Below are 20938 nucleotides of genomic sequence, written 5' to 3'. Positions count from 1 at the left end.
GAGAAGTAGGAGTGAACAGGCCATGCCAACTTGAGACAAGTCATCTATTATACCACTTCTCTCTGTGCAACAAGGTACCAGTACTATTAGCAACCCATTGGGCCCCGACAACCTGATTCAAACCCCACGCCCACTATGAGCAGGGACTGCTATAATAGGCCCTTTTGGCTTGACTTGAACCCTGCTGGCTTCATGACAACTTGTCTGTTCTATTCCGGGCATGTGTTTCTAAGGAGCGCAGCCCGACTAGAAGCCTAATAGTTAATAGCCATCAAAGCTGCTTTTAGTGCTATATCACACTATTATACCTATCAACATGATGGCGGTGTCATTGATGTCATCTACTGATCCCGCCCTCCCATTAAGTAGCGGTTTACTGGGATCATTTTCCCAACATTCTGCAACTTTTTCATTTTTGGGGGTGGAGGGGTCGGGAGGCATGTCGGGTGTGTCGAGCGGGCGTCGGGGGAGGGCGGGATCAGTAGATGACATCAATGACACCGCCATCATGTTGCGATCATCAAGTTTTGTCAGAAATCAATTTATTTCATTTGAATTGATGAAGAATTGAGCTCACTATTGAGGGCAATGTCGAGGACGACATTGGCGGACTATTTGACAGCAGCGGCGGGGTGCCTGATACCGGCGAGCAAGAAGCTCCACGGCCGACGACAGCGGGCGGCGATCGTGACGACGACGCCGAGGCCATGGGGGAGGCGGCAGGGAGCGCGCACAGTGGGGAGGGGCAGGGAGGCAGCCGGGAGGGTAATGGCAACCTCCGGGCCTCTTTCCCCGCTACCAAGACCCCCCTTGGTAGCCACATTTAGCGGGGGTGCCCGCTACTGTTCTTGGGGCAGCAGCCCGAGGCACAGTCCGTGGCGAATGAGCAGGGGGCCGTGATGAGCTTCATGCCCGCGGGGAAGCGCCGGATGACCATGCCAGAGACAGCAAGCACCACTGCAATTGATAAAGAAAATGGGGGAGGGGAGACACACCAGCCACCTGTTACGGCTCGACAGGCCTGCGTCGTCGGCAGACATCTGCGAGATCTTGAAGGTCGAGTGGGTGAGTGCGGAGACAAAGTTAATCCATGTGAGGCTGCCTGTGGAGATCCACATGGTACTTCAGGGTGGTCTGGTCTGTGGTCGCTGCGGTGAAGTTACGGTATGCAGAGAAAAGTGGTGTGAGACGCACAACAGGTGAAGACTCACTCGTCGAGCTCAAGGTCGGTTGCCATTGCCAACGACTGGGCTGGAGTGGGTGTCCTGCGTTGTGGCCGGGTTAGACAGGGAAAAGATGGGTGGGGGAAGAGAAGAGAAGAAGTACTGTGTGACAAACGAAAATTTTTCGTTGTCATAGTCCAATCATTTTTGATTGATTTGCGGCTGCACTGCTTGGGTCGTCAATCATCTTCTGGACAGTTTGGGAAGATGTCAGCCGAATGTGTCGTTGCAACGTCCCGAGCACAGCTCCAAGGTATCAATCCGGCATTCTGGGTCCGATGGCATAATGATCATGGGATAATGTCAAGTCAACCTCAGTGTCTTCATCCTTCCGATGTCCGGGACTGACATCAGCTCGGTGCCACAACAGGTTGGTGGTGATAGGTGAAATCTGTTGCAACCACCGGTGGCTGTTACTAGCCAGAATTTATACTAAATATATCTGAAAATTCATGAAATCTCAAAATTCTCCAAGTTTTCATCTGAATAGGCAACTGCATGGGTAGGCCATACCCATGCGGGTTAGTGATGGGCAGGTCTGGTTCGGAAAGTCGGTCCAAACCTGAACCGGACTGGACTGAACCCAGGTTCGGGGTTCAGGTTCGGCCAACACTGGTTTTGAACCGAACCGAGGCCCAAGTTCGGCCAAATTAGGCCGAAAACGCCGGTTCAGAGGCCGGTTCGGACCGAGGTTCGGCGTTCAGGTTCGGGAAATCCCGATTTTGAACCGAACCCGGGGTTCTCGGTTCGGCCAAAAGTGGCCGAGAACCGGACCGAACCGGACCTGAGCATCACTAGTGCGGGTACACGGGTTTTACCCGTACGGGTACTATGGCATTGTTCTGATGCTGCACGTAAAGCACACATAATATCGAACCAAAATTACATTAAACCAACCTGAAGTGAGGTTATTACAGTGGTAACAATCATTAGGGAATGTCACTAGGAGCCGGGATCTAAGGTCCTGATATACCATAGGATACCACTTAGTCCAAAACAAAAGGGAATTGACAGTGTCACAGCAGTTCCCATTCAGAAAGTGGTATTGGAGTGGCTTTATTTCTGCCAACCAAGTGATAGAAGACTTCTGAGCCAACAATGTCAGGTGACTATACCATTTCAATCAAGTGTTCATATTACACATTACATTACCAAGAAAGAAAAACTCCTGACAAAAATCACCTTAAATCAAAAGTGGGTATTAGGTTAGCCAGCAGACACTTGATCAGGGATTCTACACTATATTCAGTAGAGTGATCACTATTGAAACTTGTTCCTATCTAGTATCAGGCCTAGGAGTAATGTATTGCTTTGTAGAATTACCATATTAATGGATAATATATATTCTGCCAGTGCTGGGGAAACAGTCAGCAAGATACTCTCACTGGCATTGATTGTCATCAACACACCTTCAGCTATACGTAATAAAAGCTTATTGACCTTCTTCTTCAAGTTATCTTCTAGTGGGCCTTTGTAATGAGAAATGGTGCCTAAAATGTCATACTGTAGTATTGTGATAAGGTGTCCGTGTTATGCGTTACACGACCAAAAAAAACTCCTCGAAAAAAAATAGCTAAAATCAAAAATTAATTTTTTTTCGGCCTTCTCGGCCATGAAAAAAAAATGAAAATGGCCGGACAGTTGATCGAAATACTACAGTATTCCAGGAATATGATTAATGAGAGGTGAACAACGCAGTGTATGTTACAAACGAAAATTTTGATTATATTCCACATGATCACATTATAATATTATCCTAAATCCAATACTAGTAGAGCAGACACCGCAGCACAATAAAGAGTACTGTATGGTTCAATATACATGTAGGCCATCTAAAGGAAGTCCTTGGATTCCCAATACCCCAGCCATCGATGCACGTCCGCCACCTCCAGCGGCTTTAACTCCTTCATCGCGGGACTCACGCTCTCCGCCCGTGCCGTGGCGAACTGAACGTCCGCCGCACCCGTGAACGCGGTCTTCAAAAATTCGAGGAGTTTAACCGCAGGCTGTGAACACGCCGTGTCAGTAGATGCCAAACGGCAAATATACGGAGACTCACCACCAGCTCCATGTCGCCCTCGCTTGCATCCCGGCTGCGCTCTTCCACACGCGCGAGCCACTGTGCCATCGGCAAAATGAGCAATTTCAGTCGCTGGCTTATGGCGCCAAACACGAAGTCCCACGCGACGGGCCGCGGGTGCACGAGGTTCACCGCGAACGGCTGTTCGGTCTTGAGCAGCGCGACATCAACGATGGCTTGTGCGACGGCCTCTGGCGGGAGCCATGCGACGCTTGCCGCGGACTCGCCCGTGACAGGCACGCAGCCCAGCGCGACGCTCGACTTGACGATCGCAGGTACCCAGTCTGTCGTGGCCCATGCGCCTGTTGATCCGGAGCCGGTGACCTGCCCAATGCGGAACGACGTCGCGCGCAGCCCTGATTTGGCGAGGATCTAATCATAATTCGTCAGTAAACGAAACAAACTAAACAGGGACATAGTACGCACCCGTTCAGAAATATACTTGCTTTCCCCATACCCGTTTCCCACGGCCACCCCAGCGTCGAGCTGCAACTCCTCGGGGAACGCCCCCTTAGTCCGATCCCACCCCTGGGCCGACGCAATCGAGGACGTGAACATGAACTTGGCGTCAGTCGCCAGCGCGAGGTCGACGAGGTTGCGTGTCCCGCAGACGTGCGGTTCAAAACTTGCGAGCGATTTATTAAAGTCCAGCGCCCAAGCATTGTGGATGATCACAGTAAGCGTCGAACGCAGCTATTCTATGTGAGCGGTGGGCAATATATCATTGAACGGGACGTACCACGGCGAGCATTTCTGGCTGCAGTCCCAGGTCCGCTCTAGTCGTGTCTCCCTCCAGAAACACGAGCTTCTTTCCCTGCAAGAGGACTACATCCAATCCCCGCTCGCGGAACGCTGTGGCTTGCCGTTCAGCAACTAGTGTGCGTCCCGGGCGATTGAATGCATACACGGTACGCACGGCGGGATGGCGGAGGAGGATGTCGAGGAGATGTGAGCCCAGTCCCCCCGTCGAGCCGGTTAGAAGCGCCACATGCTCGCTGGCCTGCTGATGGGGGGCCCTGGGCGGAAATTCCTGTGTGTATTTGGTGATCATCGCCTCTACCATTTCCGTCGCATCCACGGAAGAGCTACTATCCGTGCCATAAACTAATGCAGAAATCGCACGTGCCAGTTGTGGAATGGACGGATGCGCATACACGAAGTTCTGCGGGATATTCCGGGCGGCAGCAGCCGTCTCCTCCCCATAGTTCCGAAGCGCCGCCACGATGCGGTGGCGAAGAAACGTCGCATTGAGCGAGTCGAACCCTTGCTCGAAGAGATCGCCGCCAATATCCATCGTCTTACCGGAGAGGAAGGACGTGTGTGTAAGCAGCCACGGCTCGATATCTATTGGAGCCCATGAGGTAGGAGGCCGGACATCTGCTGTTGTGCTCGCTTCAACCGTGTCGTATCTATTTCTCTTTGGTAAAACATCAATAGAAGACGTGAGGCAACTCACAGTGCGGTGATCTGCGCGTCATACAGAGCAATTGTCGCCTTCTTGACCACCGTCCCCTTCGGCGCCCTGATCATCGGCTGCTCAGTACTCGTGACTAGGATCATCTCCTTGTACACTCGCGCAAAGGCCGGCGCAATGCCATTCGCCTCCTCGACCACGGGCCAGATTAGATTCCGGAACTCTCCTAACGCGGCAGGGTCCTGTGTGTTAACCGGCCGGGACGGCTCTACAAGGACGCCGATTTGGTTCCGCTCGCGGCCAAACATTACCGCGCCAGCAATGAAGGGGCTGGCGGTAAGGATGTCCTCCATCGGCCCCGGAACCGTCTTCTCGCCATTCGCCATGATGAGCACGTCATCCAGCCGTCCAACACTAGGATTAAAGAGTAAAACACCACTGGCAGATATTGAAAGTAGTTATGACTCTCACATGCGGTACAGGTGTGGCTTCGTTGGATGCCGCTCAAAGAGGTCTTTCGTTGCATATCCCGGCACGTCAGGGAGATTCTCGATCGCCGGGAAGTGGATTGGCGTAGTCTGAACACAGATAAATATAAAAATGGGTTTCGAACCACTATCGTGTTGCACATACCAGGAATTGACACTCAAACGACCCATCCCCAACGGCCATCCAGCGGATATTCACGCTCTCGCTGATTTGCAACCAGTTCCACTCACTCGGGAGGACGTTGGTCCTTTTGAGTGTGTTCCCAGCTGCAACTATATCCAAATCAATATCAGTACCAGAGCTTGACGGTGAACAAAACAAGACGCACATTCTGTACCCCCATATACCTGGACTAGATTCACACCCTGACTGACCAGGTAATCGCCGACCTTCGTGGCCAGCGTCCCGCCAGAATACATCTACCTCTCATCAGGCAGGCTTGCGATATGAAACTAGGGACATACCACCATGTTTAACGCTGCCAAGTTACGCACATCCTCCTCCCGCTGTGCCCATTCCAGCAAAAATGCGGGGACCGTAATAATGCCATTCGCCTTCGCCCGCCGCGCGTTGTCGAGCGCATTCTCGGGCGTGGCAGTGATTGGTGGGCGGTACTCGTCCATGGACACCGGCGGGTATATGCAAGCCGTTCCGCCGGAGAAAATCGGCGCAATGAGCTGCAAGAAAACGCCCATCGCGTGAAAGGGTGGCAGCGCCCCGACAGCGAGGCGCGGTGCGAGCTCTCCGAATTGGCGGAAAAGATCCATACCGGCAAAAGAGTGCACTGTGCGGTGAGGGAGCGGGATTGGCTTTGGAAGGCCTGTGCTTCCTAGGCAACACATCGAAATGCGTCAGCCCGGGTAAGAAATGTATCAAGAAATGCAAAGCTTACCACTTGAATGCAGATAGAGCGCCACATCAGTGCCCTTGGCCCGGCTACTCAACGCTGGGTAGGCGCTGAACGCGTCTTGTGGTGCTTCACGGCCAAGGAGCGGATACAGTTCGCCCAAAACGGGTATTTCCTGGACGTTAATTCCCGCCGCGGCTGCCTGGGACGAAATGGACTCCAAAAGCGGACCCAGGGACTTGTGCGTCGTCAGAATACGCCTGGTGTTGGTAGTGGTCAGCAGATGGACCAGTGCCACTTCGGAATTCCTTTGCGAGATCGGGAAGGGCTGAGAAGGTTTAGCCTGATTTAAGCAGTGAGGTGAGATAAGAGCGCACCACAAGACCAGCGACAATGCATCCGGCCACGATGGCCTGATACAACAGCGCGTCTGCGTGGGCAACAATGGCCACAACATCTCCAGCGCGAGCGCCTTCCCGGAAAAGGAGGTGCGCTGCTCGATGTGCAGCACGCGCAAACTCAAACCGCGAAATATCCGTGAGCGAGGCGTTGTCGTTGGCGAAGGAGTAAGCAGAGGAGAGGTTGACATTGGTGAGGTGAAAGTCTATCAGCCCACGCACATCAAGGGAACCGTCTAATGGAGGTACAAGTGCCGGTGTTGTTGTTGTTGTCGGGGAGGTTACTGCCACGGAAGACATGATAAGGTTGTGTTAGATGGCGCAGAGTCCGCGTTATATACGCAGTCAAAGCCGGCAGAAAGAGAACCCGCCAGCTGTGAGACAATGATGCGAGGACCCTAGCGGAATTAGACGCTTCGGGGAACCCTGAGTTCTCGCCGACAGATGCCAGAGTGCCGAGAATCGAGCTATTCTTGGACCCCTTTGCAGCTGTTCCTTCCCCATATTGACTAGTTTCCGGCCCTGAGCATCGACATCAGTAAGGAGCGGCACGGGTAAGCGTTGGGACCAAGTAACTCATCCATAACACGCAGCCCGTCTCCGATGACCGAACCGTCAGGTGTCGAGCCCGTGCGCATCGGACGCGCATGGATCAGCTGGAGCGATGTGGGCGGGCGGGATGCCGATGACCACTGGCGACGTGCGTGAGCAGCGTTCGAGGCGGATCGCGCGGACAGAGATGATGGAGGTTTGAGAAGAGAATGTAAAAAAAGTACGTCACATCAGTCGATCTTCTTGATGGACTCGGATGATGTCACCTCCGGTATGCATCATGCCACTCTTGCGAGGCGACCAGCGGCGTTGTTGCAACACAAAGATGTGCCACAAGCAGGCCGGACGAGGAAAGCGCCGACCCTGCCACAAACAGCCGACAGGCGCTTAAATAAGTACCGGGCCAGCCTGAGCGCGATATACCCTATTGCAAAGCAAGCAGGAAGGGCACATAGCAATGGCATATTCAGATTAAAGTAAACCGGCGTAAACATGGCACCGGGGCCTTATTTTGGAATTTCTTATTAACTCTACTGTTGTAGCTGACATCTCAGGACGGGATACCCGGATACCACTTCTTAAGCTTATTCTTATACCGCCCATTTCTCTCATCTTCTATTATCCTCGGCTTACTTTCAATACTAATTATTTAAGTTGATCACTGACACGACCGTGGCACCGCCAAAGCAATGAATGCATTGGATTGCATATCTAGCTGGTATGTGTGGGTCAGGTAGTTTCTCTGGCGTCTTCTCCCAACTCAACTACCACAGCACAGTGAACAACAGCCCCTGCGCCATATTGCCCGCCATAGGGAACGTAAGCAACTGCAATGCCACGATCCACCACCCGCGCCACAAGACGGCGCGGCCCTCCTCTGCGGCGATGGCCCGGAAACAGACGAGCAGCGAGACATACGGGGAGCTGCTCCGCGTCGCCGTGATCAGGCGCAGTGCGAAGGTTGATAACCGGCTCGGAGAGCATCAACGGGGCGTCGGGGATGTCGGCCGCCGGCTTCGTTGCCTCTGCTGCCTCCCGGCGCTGCAGAGCCAGACGCACGCGCATGAGCCGGAGGGGGGTGAGAAGAAGGAGCAGAATAATGAATGCAACAACGCCCGCCAGGATAATGAAAGGAAGGTGGCGCTTGAGCCGTTCTGCTGTCTCCTCGCGGCCGCGCGGGTCGACCATGAGCATCACAAGCATTTGAACCGGGAGGCCGCCCAGCACCGCAGTGAGCGAAAGGAGGATATTTGAGAGGGCCAGGCCCGGCGTGAGGTAGAGAAGGTAAGGCTTCTGCCGTTCGAGGGTTGAGAGAAGGGCATTAAAAGCGGGCTTGGGGGAGCGGGCGAAGAAGGGGAGATGGTGTTGGGTTGTGATTGCGCTGTGGAAGTGAGTTGGGAACATACACGTAATGGGGAGTGACAGACCGATAGGTGAGTATTTGCATCGGGAGTAGCAGCAGGACCGCCAGCAGCGGAAACACACAGATCCACACTGCGGACGAAGAATAAGCGCAGGTAGGCCAGCATTTCATGATACTCACGAATTGTATAGACGACCACGATGTACGATAGCGTTTCTCCCCCGCGCGGCGCATCAAAGAGCGACAAAATCATCTTGAATGGCATTTGCGCCAGCGGCGTTAGCATCGTTGTCAATACCGCGGGCACTTGACGGAAGTGAGCCGAAATTGCGGAAAGGGCGAGCAGACGACACACCGAGACCCTTGTAGAACCCCGCCCACCCCTTCACTCCCACTCAGTACTCGCTCCACCAGCAGTCTAGGTTGACAACATACCTCGACACGATACACCCTCCTCATGACGCCAAGGTAGCTGGTCACGACTTCATCGGCAGGCGGCGTCTGGTCATCGTCCGGAAGCTGGAGGCGGTGCGGGGTGTAGTTGGCACGGTACCGCACAAGCACGCCCAGGAAAGGCATCCCCACCGCGAAGGTGAACACTGTGGAGCTGGTGGACAGCGTGAGCAGGCGTGGTATAACGAATGGAGGTCGGCGCGCACAAGAGAGAGCTAAGCAGCTCGGCGACGAGGTCGTCAATGAAGCCCATGGTGGGAGGAGGAAAAACTGCGCACAGCCGCGCGTCACGTAAGAAGATGATTGTTGATCGGCCTCGGGCGCCGACGGCGAAACCCAATCAAAACTGGATTTCATTTCAATGAAGCCTCCAGCTAGGCCAATAGTTATATTATCAAGTAGGAAGGCTTGTGCGATAGAGCAGTCAAGTCTTAACGTCCGTTGAAGAAAAAAAAAACTCGACATCAGTCGAACGTCAGATCTGCTCAGGGGTATCAATCAACAATCTTTGAATACTTGTTTGAATAGGTCTCCTACATCTTCTCCGTCAGAAGATGGCTTAAAAATGCACACGCTGCACTCCTCGCTACCCCCCAGTACCTGTATCAGCTGGAATACTCAATCAACACTCCTTCTCTCATTCTTCGACATGATTCAAAGCAAGATTAGACAACTTGAAACGTAAGATACCAGTACGAGAGGCAAACAAAAGAATGACTGATTATCACCAAGTATCGAAGGAGTATCAGGATCAGTCAGGACTATACCCAGGCGGCAGCTCCTCTATCGCCTGTCCTTGTCCCTCAGGCTGTCGATAGCGCACCCCGCTATCCTGATGCTGCTGCACTACTGGTGGGGCCCCACGCTGCGGCTCAAGCTTGCCGGGCAGCGGTCCGGCCCCGAGCCCCGCAATACCCGCCGAGGCCGACGACGGGGTCGACAGCGCAAGCGAGGGGCTGGCAGAGTGAGACTGGGACCGCTGCGGGCTCAACGGCACGCTCCCGCTCCCGTTGTCGCTGGGCAGCGATTGCGAGCCGGGGTAGCGGAAGTCGTAGTCATACCCGGCAGAAGCAGGCGGCGTGCCAAACGGATTCGGCGTAAACTGCGCATGGTACATCTGGCTCGGCGCAACGGGTATGCTCGGGCCGCTCCCGAGAGTGCCCAAGACGCTGGCGCTGGGCGTTCCTGTTCCGTTGATGGTCCACGGCTCGGGCTGAGGCTCAGGCACCGCCTTTTCTCCCTGTGCGACACGGCGTTTCCGGCGCCAGCACCAGGCCCCCAGAAGAATGAGCAGCAGGGCGACAACGCAACCGGCGGTTCCGCCCGCGATCGCGCCAACGGGGCTCGCTCGGTGGGTCGCATTCGTGGTAGGCGTACTGCTGGCCGGCGGGAGGGCCGAATTGGTGACGAGAAACGAGCCCACGGGGAGCGGGGTATGGTCTTTGTCCCCCTTGTGTGTGATGACGAGGTTGTGCGTGGCGGGGGCAAGGCCAACAACGGATAGTATGACCGCGTTGTACTGCGTGGCGGTGCCATTTCCCGCTGGTAGACCGGCGAGCACGAAGGTGTGCGGCGGTGAGTCGTCGATGGTGAAGCTGGCCGTTGTTGAAGTGTGGGCCAGCTCGGTGGGAATGTACCCCATCAGGACCACCTCCGTGCCTGGTTTCTGCCATTAGACCCAAGTCGTGGGAAGCAAAGCGGGCCACGCACCTCGGAAATTAAGCGCCACTTGCGCCGCATTCGTCGTGGTCACATTCTGCCCGCTCCATGCCTGCCATCCCGTCCCAAAACTGACGCTCGCATCTGTATTCCGATACTCAAGCACTGCTCCGTCCACATCCGCCCCCTTTTCGTCAGGCATGTAAGTTATGCTGTCGATGTAGAACGGGCGGCCCTTGGTATGGACGGTGACCGTCAGCGTGTGCTGCCCGGGTGGGAGGCGGTCTTGCTGACAAAGCCCCCAGTTGTTTTCGAAGTAGGGAAAGGTGGCGTCACCGGTAGGGATGAGAGCGCCGTCCACGGTGCACTCCCACGCAGGGTCAAACGTTCCGTCCGCCAGCTTGGTCACAGCGATGGAGCCAACGACGCCAATGGACGTGCCTGGGCATGACTCAGCTCAGAAGCGCAGAAGGCTAGTGGAAATCCGCACCATTGAACGCAAAGCTGAACCTGCTCCCATCCGTCGTCGTAGAGTGTGTCGTGCCCTTATACACCGGCCCAAAATTGCCCTGCCCGTTGAGCGTTCCGACATCGGCGGGTGCCCAGCCAGCGCCGTAGAGGATGGTTGGAGAGGCGTCATCCACGATAATACGTCGCGGCGTCGACATTACAAGCACATGGATTGGATGGTGGTGGCGGAAGGAAGGCCGAAGGAAAGGGCGGACGGTGAGAGCAAAAACCCATGTGGTGAGGTAAGATCGGCGCCGGCGCCACTGATCGATCTGATTGGCGCCGGACGCCGCCCACTACTTGGCGCGCTGATTTGTATTGTTTGATGGTCCGCAGCACTGTTGGCTCTAGCTCTGCACAGATGTGGCAATATCTAAAGTTACTTATCTTTCCTCAATTAAGAGAGAGAGGATAAGTAATTCCAACTAGGGATCTTTAGTGCCTGCACCAAATGTTGAGACCTGGCTTCAAGCTTCCTTATGTATAGAGTAATGAATTGAGGAGGACTTCTTACAAATTTTTAGTGCTGGCACACCAGATTTGGTAAAATATCCCTTGAAGTAGAAACTGTTCTAGATTCTTCCAGAATCTAGAACCAAATCAACCTGTGGAGATGTGCCCACAATATAACTTTTTGAAACTGAGAATGATTTAGTCAAATATATACTAGTTTTAGGCAGTCTGAGATGAAAACCATCTATAGGACTGAAACCATTCCTGAAATGGCTCATATCTGCGCGCATATATTTGGTTGTGATATCATGTGCATCAAATATGGCAAAACCGTCTGTTCTGTTCCGGGTGCACGTTCTTAGGAGGAGCCTTGCTGTTATATCCCGTGCATCTTCGGACGATCCGAGGTTATCCTTGGAGCACAACAGGGTTTTTACGCGATGAAGGTATCTGAGCGTTTCCCTTCAAACAGTAATCTGCACGCAGACTCCCTCGGACCTGTACGGACCCTCCGACCATCAACTTGGATCTTTACCCATTGAAACGCAAGAAAACTAGAACACCAGCACAAACAAACTCCAACACAACACACTAAATCAGCACACAAAAACACAACAGAACACAAAACCAGGGAGCCTAACACCAAAGTACGCGGGCCGAGTCTCGGATCACTCGGATCAGACCGGATCAGAAGCGGATCACGTCGGAGTTTGAAATGGGTGGGGTAGTTAACTGATGCGCGCAAGTACGGGGGTTCCAGCTAAAGTATATAGCTGCTGCAATCCAGAAAACACGTTTAACGGCTCGGAACGATAAGGTTGGGGTGATTAGGTAAGCGAAACAACGGGCGGGACCAAGATCAACGGTGGGCGGGACGGCGGGACAGCGGGCGGGTACTCGGAACAACGGGGCGAACTGACAGAACTTCTTCAACACAAACGGCGATAATGGAAACAGCGATAACGGCGACAAAAGATAACAACGGCGATAACCACAATAAACCCGCGCAGAGCCGGGCACTCGTATTCTCTACCTATAGCCTACAAACGCTGCAAATATATACTGCTGAGGCTACAGCCTCCTCACTGCCCTCCAGCCTGCGCAAGCCGGTGTCTGGCCTGTGCCCACAGCTCACACAGCGCGTACAGCGCGACCTCTAACCCATATCGCCCTCCTGCTTACCCAATCTCGCTTACGAGCTTGGCTTCTCCGAACGTATCCGCAGGAGTTCACATATTTGTTCAGACTTGCTTTCGGCCTGCAAGATGTGTAGTCGCTCACTCCGATTTAGTGTTGTGATAGCCACTCGGTTTTGCTTTCCGTTACTTACTTTCAGTTCTTGCATGGCACTTAACACTTGCACAGCCCGACCTGAAGCCTGACAGGTCGGGGTGTGCAAGGCTCCTCTAGAGAATCACATGCCCAGAACAGAACAGATGAATTGTCAGGCCCACAAGTATGGCGGGCAGGTTCAAGTTGAACCAAAAGGGCCTGTCAAAGTGGTCTCTTGTTGGTGTTGGTGGGGTCAGGTCAGGTCAGGTTGTCAAGGCCCAATGAGTCAGTGATGCCTCTGTGCATGGGGTGAAGTGGTACAATAGGCGATCTAAGCAATGAAGTACAGTATATACTATCACACCTTATATATGCGGCCCTGCTAAGGGGTAATCGGGTTTCATGTTAGAATGCACAAATGAACTGAGAGAGGTATATACCTTATTCATCATATACATATCTATGTGTGCAAGATAAGGTACTTGACATCCACGCTCGACGGACATCACGTGCGTGACAGATGTGACTTCCCTTTTCAGGCAGATTTCATCGAGTCTCTCAGTACAGCTCAAATTTTTTTATAGAATTATAAATTTGTACTTCTAGGTGGTTTAGAATGCTACTAGGATACTCTATGCAAAATTTTGGAGAGTTTGAAATATTATCAAGTGCAAAAAGTGTCAGGAACAGCGTCGCGCAAGCCTGCACGGACCAAATCTTGAAAAATAAAGTTGGGAAACGTTCTGTGGCCGTGATAACGCTTCGAGGCCCATGCAAGCTCAGCTCCAGAGAGTCCTAAATGTCCATATCCCTGCGCAAATCGATACGACCTGTTAACATAGCTGGAAAGTATGAGTAACATGCAATCAAAAGGCTCAACAGGCACATACCGTCGCATGCAGAGTATAGGAACCTCCTCCAGTGAGTCCAGGGTATTCTTCTCCAAGTCCTCCTCCTTCGAAGACTCTGGCTTGGTCCGATAAATGCGCTTGGCATAGCCCCAAACCATCTCAATGGGGTTCAGTTCACAATGAAATTTGGGAAGGAATAAAACTTCGACGCCCGCCTCTGAGCATGTGTCCTCGAGTATTGATTTGACTGCAGCAAAGTCGGGCTGGTTGAATAATATCCGTCGGCAGCAGCATTGAGCGCTGTCTGTTGTATCCTCGCACTTGAATTTGGGGCATTCCGTCCGAAGATCAGCATATTGAGAAAGGCCACGTTCGATAAGCAGCTGTCTCATGCCTTTGAATTTGCCGTGTATCGTTTCATCGGGGTGGTCGTCCGCATAATAAAGATCCTGTGGGGTTTTGTCAGGGCCATAATACGCACCAGTCATTCGAATTTTGTCCTTGACAAGACGCCCCTGTGGATCGTAGACAAGCTGGCCGTTGACGCGTCGATTGACCTCTACAAGGAGGTTTGCATCTGGATGCTTTGAGTTCTTGGAGCCTGAGGTGAACTTAGGCATTGCGCGGGCTGAAAGCGCTCCTTCAGCTCGTTTCCGATGAGTTGTTGCATTATCGTAGATGAAAATGTGGTCGTAGTCAGGCCAAGCGTCTTGTACGATTGCCAGAGCCTTCTCTGCTTGCTGCACAACCTTGACAGCACTGAAGTATCCATCGCGATTCTTGCCCGGTCGTATAGCCTCGCGAGCGCGTGCACCGGTAAGTGGATGGCGAAGCCAGCCAAACTCAGCTGAGAAGTAGTCGGCGACCATATAGGAAACACCTTCGCCCTTTCGATAGGGAACAGCCGCTGCATCTTTGTGATACCATGTCTTGCGGCGCCGATCGTGCGCATAAAAGATACTCTCGTCGTGGTACCAAATAATGACACGTCGTCCTGGAGCAAGTGCAGTTTCGATCGGCTCTCCAGTTTCACTGTCGAATGGGTGAACTCGGCGGTTGAGCTCAAAGAGTCGAGGAAGATAAACTTGGTTGCGGTACTGAACGACATCAGCACGTTCATGACCGTCAACGTATTGTCCTTTCTTCGAGTAGGTCCACCTGAAACCACGAGATTAAATGACTTATAAACGAGTAGGACACACCCACCTATACCCCAGTGCTGTCAAATATCTCTGCGCGGTTCGAAGCGAGATATCGCGGTCAATTTCGTGTCGTTGACGGACTTCGGGATCCAGGAGGTAGGCGCGAACCTTCTCGGCCGTGATTTCTGTCCCTAGCGATTGGATATGCAGTCGAAGCTTGTTGGCAAGATCTTCGTCTGCTAACATACTCGTTGTCCATCTGCCGTATGGGTTTAAATTGAGGATTTCACGGTTGACGATGTACTGCCTTGTGAGTCGGGCAAGAACCCGTGCGCAATGCCTTCCTCGATTGAGCATAATGGCCGCCATGGAAGCTGATTCTCCCCAGTTTCCGTAGGTTGTTGAGCCTGGGTTCACGTAGAAGTTGAGCATCGCTTGAATGCCCCACATTCGATTGCGCGTAAACGGCGAGAACCCTGGGTCGCGGTATCCGACACCAGCGCGTCCAAATATGAGATTCGTAGGTGAGCCCCGATGATTTCCGCGTGCTGCAATATGAATATCGCCGGCAGCAAGCTTCGCCTCAGCAATCAACGGTGCTTCTCGCAGCTTTCCCGGGCGTGTCGAATGTCGGGACATGCGCTCGATAAAGCTTTCAGGAGGAGGTGGCCGAGGGTATCCTTCGTCATGGAAGAGTAGGCAGGGATTTATAGCCAGTAGTTCATCTTCGTGCTCTAGCGTGAAGAGATCATCAAGTATGGGCTCGTCAAGCTCGAAATCCCAGATGAATTCAGCGAAGTCAGGTGTGGTTGGCAGCGTGGGACTGGTGGGAAATGGTCGTGGAGATGAATAGTCCGTGGGAGATGGAATCAGAGTGGGACTCGATGAGAGGAAAGCAAATGTGTCGATAGAAGCCGTGTCATTGAAGTCTACATCGTTGTTTAGCTCGTCAGTCGATTTGGGAAGTCTCCAGAGTCGCTCAGTGAACGCTGGAGCCTCTGTCGGAGTAGCGTAGTCACCATCGACTCGGAATTGAGACACGAGGAACGGATCTGTGACAGGACACGTCGATTTGGTGTCCATGCGCGACGCGCGTCGTTCGGTGTCTGAACGCGTCAATTAGTGTCAATTTCACGCGCTAAACACGTCCACGCACCTCGTTCTCCTTGTCCTCTTGGCGCTTCCTTCTTTTCCTGGGTGAAAACACGGATGCCAGCTTCTGAGGACTATAGCTGATCTCCGCGAAGACGCGTTTGACGGTTCCGGCTGCTGACCGTGCAAGACTATTGAGGCGGTTCTGAACAATCACCTCTGCCTTCTTCTTCTTCGCCTTTGACACAGCTGGCATGGTTCCGAAGTCAGCGGTCGTCGATACCGGGTGGTCTGAGTGATGGATCTCACATTTGATAGATTCTGACCCAATAATGTTTCAATTGGGCTGATTTTTGGTCGATACCTAAGTCAAGGCTATATCTAGCTATCTTTACACCGAAATCATAATCTATAAAAATTTGTGCAAACCCGGGCCCTCCTTCCCAATTTGGTGAAAGTCACATTTGATCAGCTGATGTCCGTCGAGCGTGGATGTCAAGTACCTTAAGGGTAGAGTACAAGTCAGGTAGAGTTTGTGTCAGGGTGCACCAACCCTGACCCTGACCCTGAGACCCTGACCTATGCTCTACCCTACTGACTTTTGAACCTGGCCAAGCCTGGACCCTTTCAAAATTAACCAGAAAGGTTCAATAGGCAGTTATAATTTAACAATTTACCATCTAAATCTCATTTTTGTAATTTTTTTTTTTTGAAAATCAAGTTATTTATATGACTCAATATATTATAATTAGTGAACTGTATTGACCATGCTCTAGATCTTGAGAGACAGGCTACATATACTATACCTGGCACAAGTGTTACATGCATGCAAATGTGTGTACCAGCTATATATATAGTGGAAGTACATATGATCAGTATCTGGTCATAGTAGTCTTTTGGCCCAGTTGGATTTTGTGTTAGCACTTCTGCATGGATTTCACAACAAGATAATATAGCAAAATACATAAATTATTGTTCTAAACATATCTTCTGCTTCCGTGTCTGTGTCAGGGTTCGGGTCGGGCCAACGGGCCCTATACGGCCCATCGGGCCCTCACCACCCTTAGAGCCCTAGGGCTTGACAAGCCCTCATAATTCACAAGCTCAAAGCAATGAGCAACAACACTAATATCCCAGAGAAGGGACATAATCACGGATCGCGCTTTAGTCAGCCATCAAGCCATCATGACCCGCCATCAGGGATCATGATGCGCCGCCGGACGCCCTTGACAGCGGGCCCAATCGGCCCCAGACAACCACAGGGATCAGGAGGGAGCTCCTTACTGTTGCATTGCCAAACACTCCTTAGTGTCGACTTTGGCATGGCTCCTTTCCAGAGGAATGGTCCCTGGGCTCCTAGCGGAGCGACCAGGGACGACCAGAGACATCCCCTGCTCCCTTCTGATCGACCCTCAGCGGGCCCGATCGGCCCCTAGCGCCCACAGTATATAAAGACTACAGTATTACTCCTGTACCTTAGGTTTAGCATTGAAGTCTCTTTCCTTGAACCCTACTCCGGCCTGGTCCCTTCAAGCGGGGTTGCTGCGACGAATCCCCATGCAAGGGGTGTCCAGGCAACCCCTGACGCTCCAGGCTCGCTTGCCTCATTGACCTGAGCCCTTGGTTGGGCTGGGCAGCCCAGGCTCTTGTCTCTTATGTTCACTCCTTGTCCTAGCCACTTCTTCTTGCTCTCTGGCCAAGCTCTGGGTTCCCCTGGTACGGGGCGATGGGAGGGTGCGGGCCCGATCGGGCCCGCATGTCACGCGTCACACCGCGCCGTCACGCGGTGTCTAGGAGCCACAGCGACTCGTTACTCCAGGAAAGGAGATATGTCGCCCCTTGGACTGGCAACCCTTCTCAAGCGCTCCAGGGGTCTCGGGCCCGCAGCCCCTGTTGCGGGGCGACTCCCCTCGACCCCCCGAACCGTCGGGTGTGACCGCGTTACGTCACGCCCCGCCCGAACGGCTTGTTCAACTGGCCCCGCCTATGCCTTGCCCTATGTCTTGGGCACCAACTCTACTAGGCAGCGATCTTTGGCTATGGACTCGTTCCCTTCAGCAGGGGTAGGAAACTCTAGACGACTACTCGTATCCTGTGACACCGCTGTCACACAACGTGGCAGCGGGGCGTCTCGAGTCGCCCCGAGCTGTCCCTACCCTGCTCTCTATTGCAGTAGTGGCACCATCTACGCTGCCTGGTTGCCGACCACCCAGCTATGGGGGTTGAACCATCTTTCCCACACTTGTCAGACTGGCAGGAGACCGTCGCGTGGGCCCGGGCCGGCCCCGTTCCTGACAGAATGCTAAACCTCCTTTACTGTCCTTCTTTCAAGTGTGGGGCGCTCTCTGGAAAGCTCAAGTTCTTGGAGCAATCCTTTCTGTGCCGAACGACCACTCTATGTGTCGGCACTTCGTCCAATGGGTTGAGGAGTTATCCCTTTTGTCTTGAAACTCCTGGGAGCCAACAACTTTTGCTCCATTCGTCTTATGGGTTGAGGAGTCCGCCCCTTCGCGTTAAAACTCCTGGGAACAGGTCAAAACCTGCTTCACTTGTTCACTCCGGTTAAGGAGTTCTTCAATACCTTCTGCGCCTAACAACGACGAAACGACCCGATTCGAACCTTCGATCACCGACAACGACAAGGGACCGAATTAACGGGCCCTTTTGGTTCAAATCTACCCCGCTCGCCATACTCGCGGGCCCGACAATCCGTCTGTTTTGTTCTTGGTGTGCGTTCTTAGGCGACCTTGCGCGGCCCGACTCGAAGTCTGGCCTGTCAATCTACGGGCCCGATGAGCCGTTGGTCCGAACACAAACTTTTGTTTCTTTCGCCCCTACTTGGCAAATTCTTTCCCTATACCCTCTTCTTTCGAATTCTCGTACCCTGGCGCCGAGGTAAGGAATATCGGCTCCCCCAGATGTCGACTTCTGGGCCGCAACTTCTATCTGCCATGGGGCGTCCACTCCGGTGAACGGCGCTTGAGGCACGGGAAACGTTGAGTCCGTCCCAACCTCTATAGCAGCCAAGGAGAGTGGAAAACCACTCTGGGAGCGCTGGGGGAAGAAGCAGACCCAGGCTCTTTTCACTAGCAAGAGACCCGTCCCATGTGCCCGAAACGTGACCCATTTCCCAACCGTGGGAAATTTTGTTCAAAGGCGCTGGCCTTCAACCAGACAAACCCAAAACCGTGCGAATTGATGTTCAAACCCTCATACCACTAGGATGATGGGATCGACGACCTGAATCGGCCCGATTCGGCCCACATCGGCCCGAATCGGCCTGACGGGCCCTGACGAACTGACGGGCCAAATCTGCAACAAAACAGCGATGACCCCTGGAACGGGGTGGCTGCACACTGGCAGCAAAAAACCGGGGACAATAACACCCCAAAACTGGAGGCTGGACAGAGGGATGGCTAGGCGTCGTCATAACGACCCCATCGCCTCTGGGCTTCGACTGGCAACGAGATTGAACATTGCATATGCGCGGACGCACTGGACCGGACCGGGCTGAAACTACGCAAACAGGAGAAGCTACGAAAGGTCTAAAAACGCGCAGCCAATGCTCAGCATGTAATTGGAAGCCAGTGTTCGGAAAATGTGAACAACCAAACACCCCGAGAAACCGGGGCGACCAAGCCACGCCGACTCGAGATGAGTCGTTCCAAGGGAGGGGGCGATGTCACGGATAAGACCCGGCCCGTCCGCTCCGGGCGCTGGTGTCGGGCCATCGCGGGCCCCGTAGCACGCAGCACGTGACGACAGGGAACATGCGCCCCAGTAGGAGGAACGCACACGTGGGAAGCACGTGACCGAGAACGACGCGTCGAGCCGTCGCCGAGCCCAACTCGACACAAGGCGATAGGGGAGGAGTGCTAGGAGGTTAGGAGTAGCGCCTGGCCCGCAAGGGATGTCCGATCGTCCCCTCTGCGGCTAGGAACGGGAGAAATGGGGGAGACTCAGAAGCGTCTGGATGTCCGATCATCCCTTGCAAAGGCGCGCCTGGGGCAACAGGCGATGGGGAGGAGTGCTGGGAGGTTTGGAGCAGCGCTTGGACCGCATGGGGTGTACGACCGCCTCCTCTGCGACCAAGAACGGGATACGGGGGAGACTCAGAAGCGTCCGGATGTCGGATCATCCCTTGCAAGGGCGTGCCTGGGGAAACAGGCGATGGGGAGGAGTGCTGGGAGGTTAGGCGCAGCGCCTGGACCGGATGGGGTGTACGACCACCTCCGCTTCGGCCAGGAACGGGGAACGGGGGAGACCCAGGAGAGCGTCAGGATGTCTGATCATCCTTTGGGAGGACGCGACTGGGGCCTGGACGCGAGAGAGGAATCGACTAAGCCCTTCGACGAGAAGGCATCTACATGCGAATGACGAAATTTTTTTTTCTCAACAAATCGGAATTGAATACGGAAATCGGACGATAAAACTCGGGACGAGTTTCGCCTAGTGGGGGGTGATGTCAGGGGTTCGGGTCGGGCCAACGGGCCCTATACGGCCCATCGGGCCCTCACCACCCTTAGAGCCCTAGGGCTTGACAAGCCCTCATAATTCACAAGCTCAAAGCAATGAGCAACAACACTAATATCCCAGAGAAGGGACATAATCACGGATCGCGCTTTAGTCAGCCATCAAGCCATCATGACCCGCCATCAGGGATCATGATGCGCCGCCGGACGCCCTTGACAGCGGGCCCAATCGGCCCCAGACAACCACAGGGATCAGGAGGGAGCTCCTTACTGTTGCATTGCCAAACACTCCTTAGTGTCGACTTTGGCATGGCTCCTTTCCAGAGGAATGGTCCCTGGGCTCCTAGCGGAGCGACCAGGGACGACCAGAGACATCCCCTGCTCCCTTCTGATCGACCCTCAGCGGGCCCGATCGGCCCCTAGCGCCCACAGTATATAAAGACTACAGTATTACTCCTGTACCTTAGGTTTAGCATTGAAGTCTCTTTCCTTGAACCCTACTCCGGCCTGGTCCCTTCAAGCGGGGTTGCTGCGACGAATCCCCATGCAAGGGGTGTCCAGGCAACCCCTGACGCTCCAGGCTCGCTTGCCTCATTGACCTGAGCCCTTGGTTGGGCTGGGCAGCCCAGGCTCTTGTCTCTTATGTTCACTCCTTGTCCTAGCCACTT

General features: G+C 53.7%; 4 protein-coding genes across 4 annotated transcripts; all 4 read right to left on the bottom strand.

The window, feature by feature from the left end:
* Positions 1-3055: 3055 nt before the first annotated feature.
* MIND_00573100 (Acetyl-CoA synthetase-like protein) lies at positions 3056-6751 on the bottom strand (the record flags this gene model as incomplete). The annotated part of the gene is made up of 11 exons (XM_037362494.1): positions 3056-3229; positions 3283-3675; positions 3730-3996; positions 4043-4712; positions 4760-5131; positions 5189-5295; positions 5351-5478; positions 5535-5625; positions 5671-6035; positions 6099-6381; positions 6431-6751. The coding sequence occupies 11 exons, from the start codon at positions 6749-6751 to the stop codon at positions 3056-3058; spliced, it is 3171 nt and encodes a 1056-aa protein (XP_037220415.1).
* Positions 6752-7732: 981 nt separating this feature from the next.
* Positions 7733-9072, bottom strand: MIND_00573000 (uncharacterized protein; the record flags this gene model as incomplete). Its single annotated transcript, XM_037362493.1, has 6 exons — positions 7733-8384; positions 8431-8497; positions 8547-8672; positions 8722-8749; positions 8802-8973; positions 9026-9072. The coding sequence occupies 6 exons, from the start codon at positions 9070-9072 to the stop codon at positions 7733-7735; spliced, it is 1092 nt and encodes a 363-aa protein (XP_037220414.1).
* A 498-nt stretch (positions 9073-9570) lies between these two features.
* Positions 9571-11209, bottom strand: MIND_00572900 (uncharacterized protein; the record flags this gene model as incomplete). The annotated part of the gene is made up of 3 exons (XM_037362492.1): positions 10969-11209; positions 10530-10919; positions 9571-10478 (listed from the first exon to the last, which is right to left on the bottom strand). Exons 1-3 carry the CDS (start codon positions 11144-11146, stop codon positions 9571-9573), a joined length of 1476 nt encoding a protein of 491 aa, XP_037220413.1. The 5' UTR covers positions 11147-11209.
* Positions 11210-13377: 2168 nt separating this feature from the next.
* On the bottom strand, positions 13378-16054 carry MIND_00572800 (uncharacterized protein; the record flags this gene model as incomplete). Its single annotated transcript, XM_037362491.1, has 4 exons — positions 13378-13555; positions 13604-14722; positions 14771-15812; positions 15853-16054. 4 exons carry the CDS (start codon positions 16052-16054, stop codon positions 13378-13380), a joined length of 2541 nt encoding a protein of 846 aa, XP_037220412.1.
* Positions 16055-20938: the final 4884 nt, after the last annotated feature.

This window comes from Mycena indigotica (assembly GCF_014461135.1).
Source record: "Mycena indigotica strain 171206Taipei chromosome Unknown Mind.scaff0005, whole genome shotgun sequence".
Taxonomy (NCBI): Eukaryota; Fungi; Basidiomycota; class Agaricomycetes; order Agaricales; family Mycenaceae; genus Mycena; species Mycena indigotica.
This window is presented reverse-complemented; position numbering and strand designations above follow the sequence as displayed.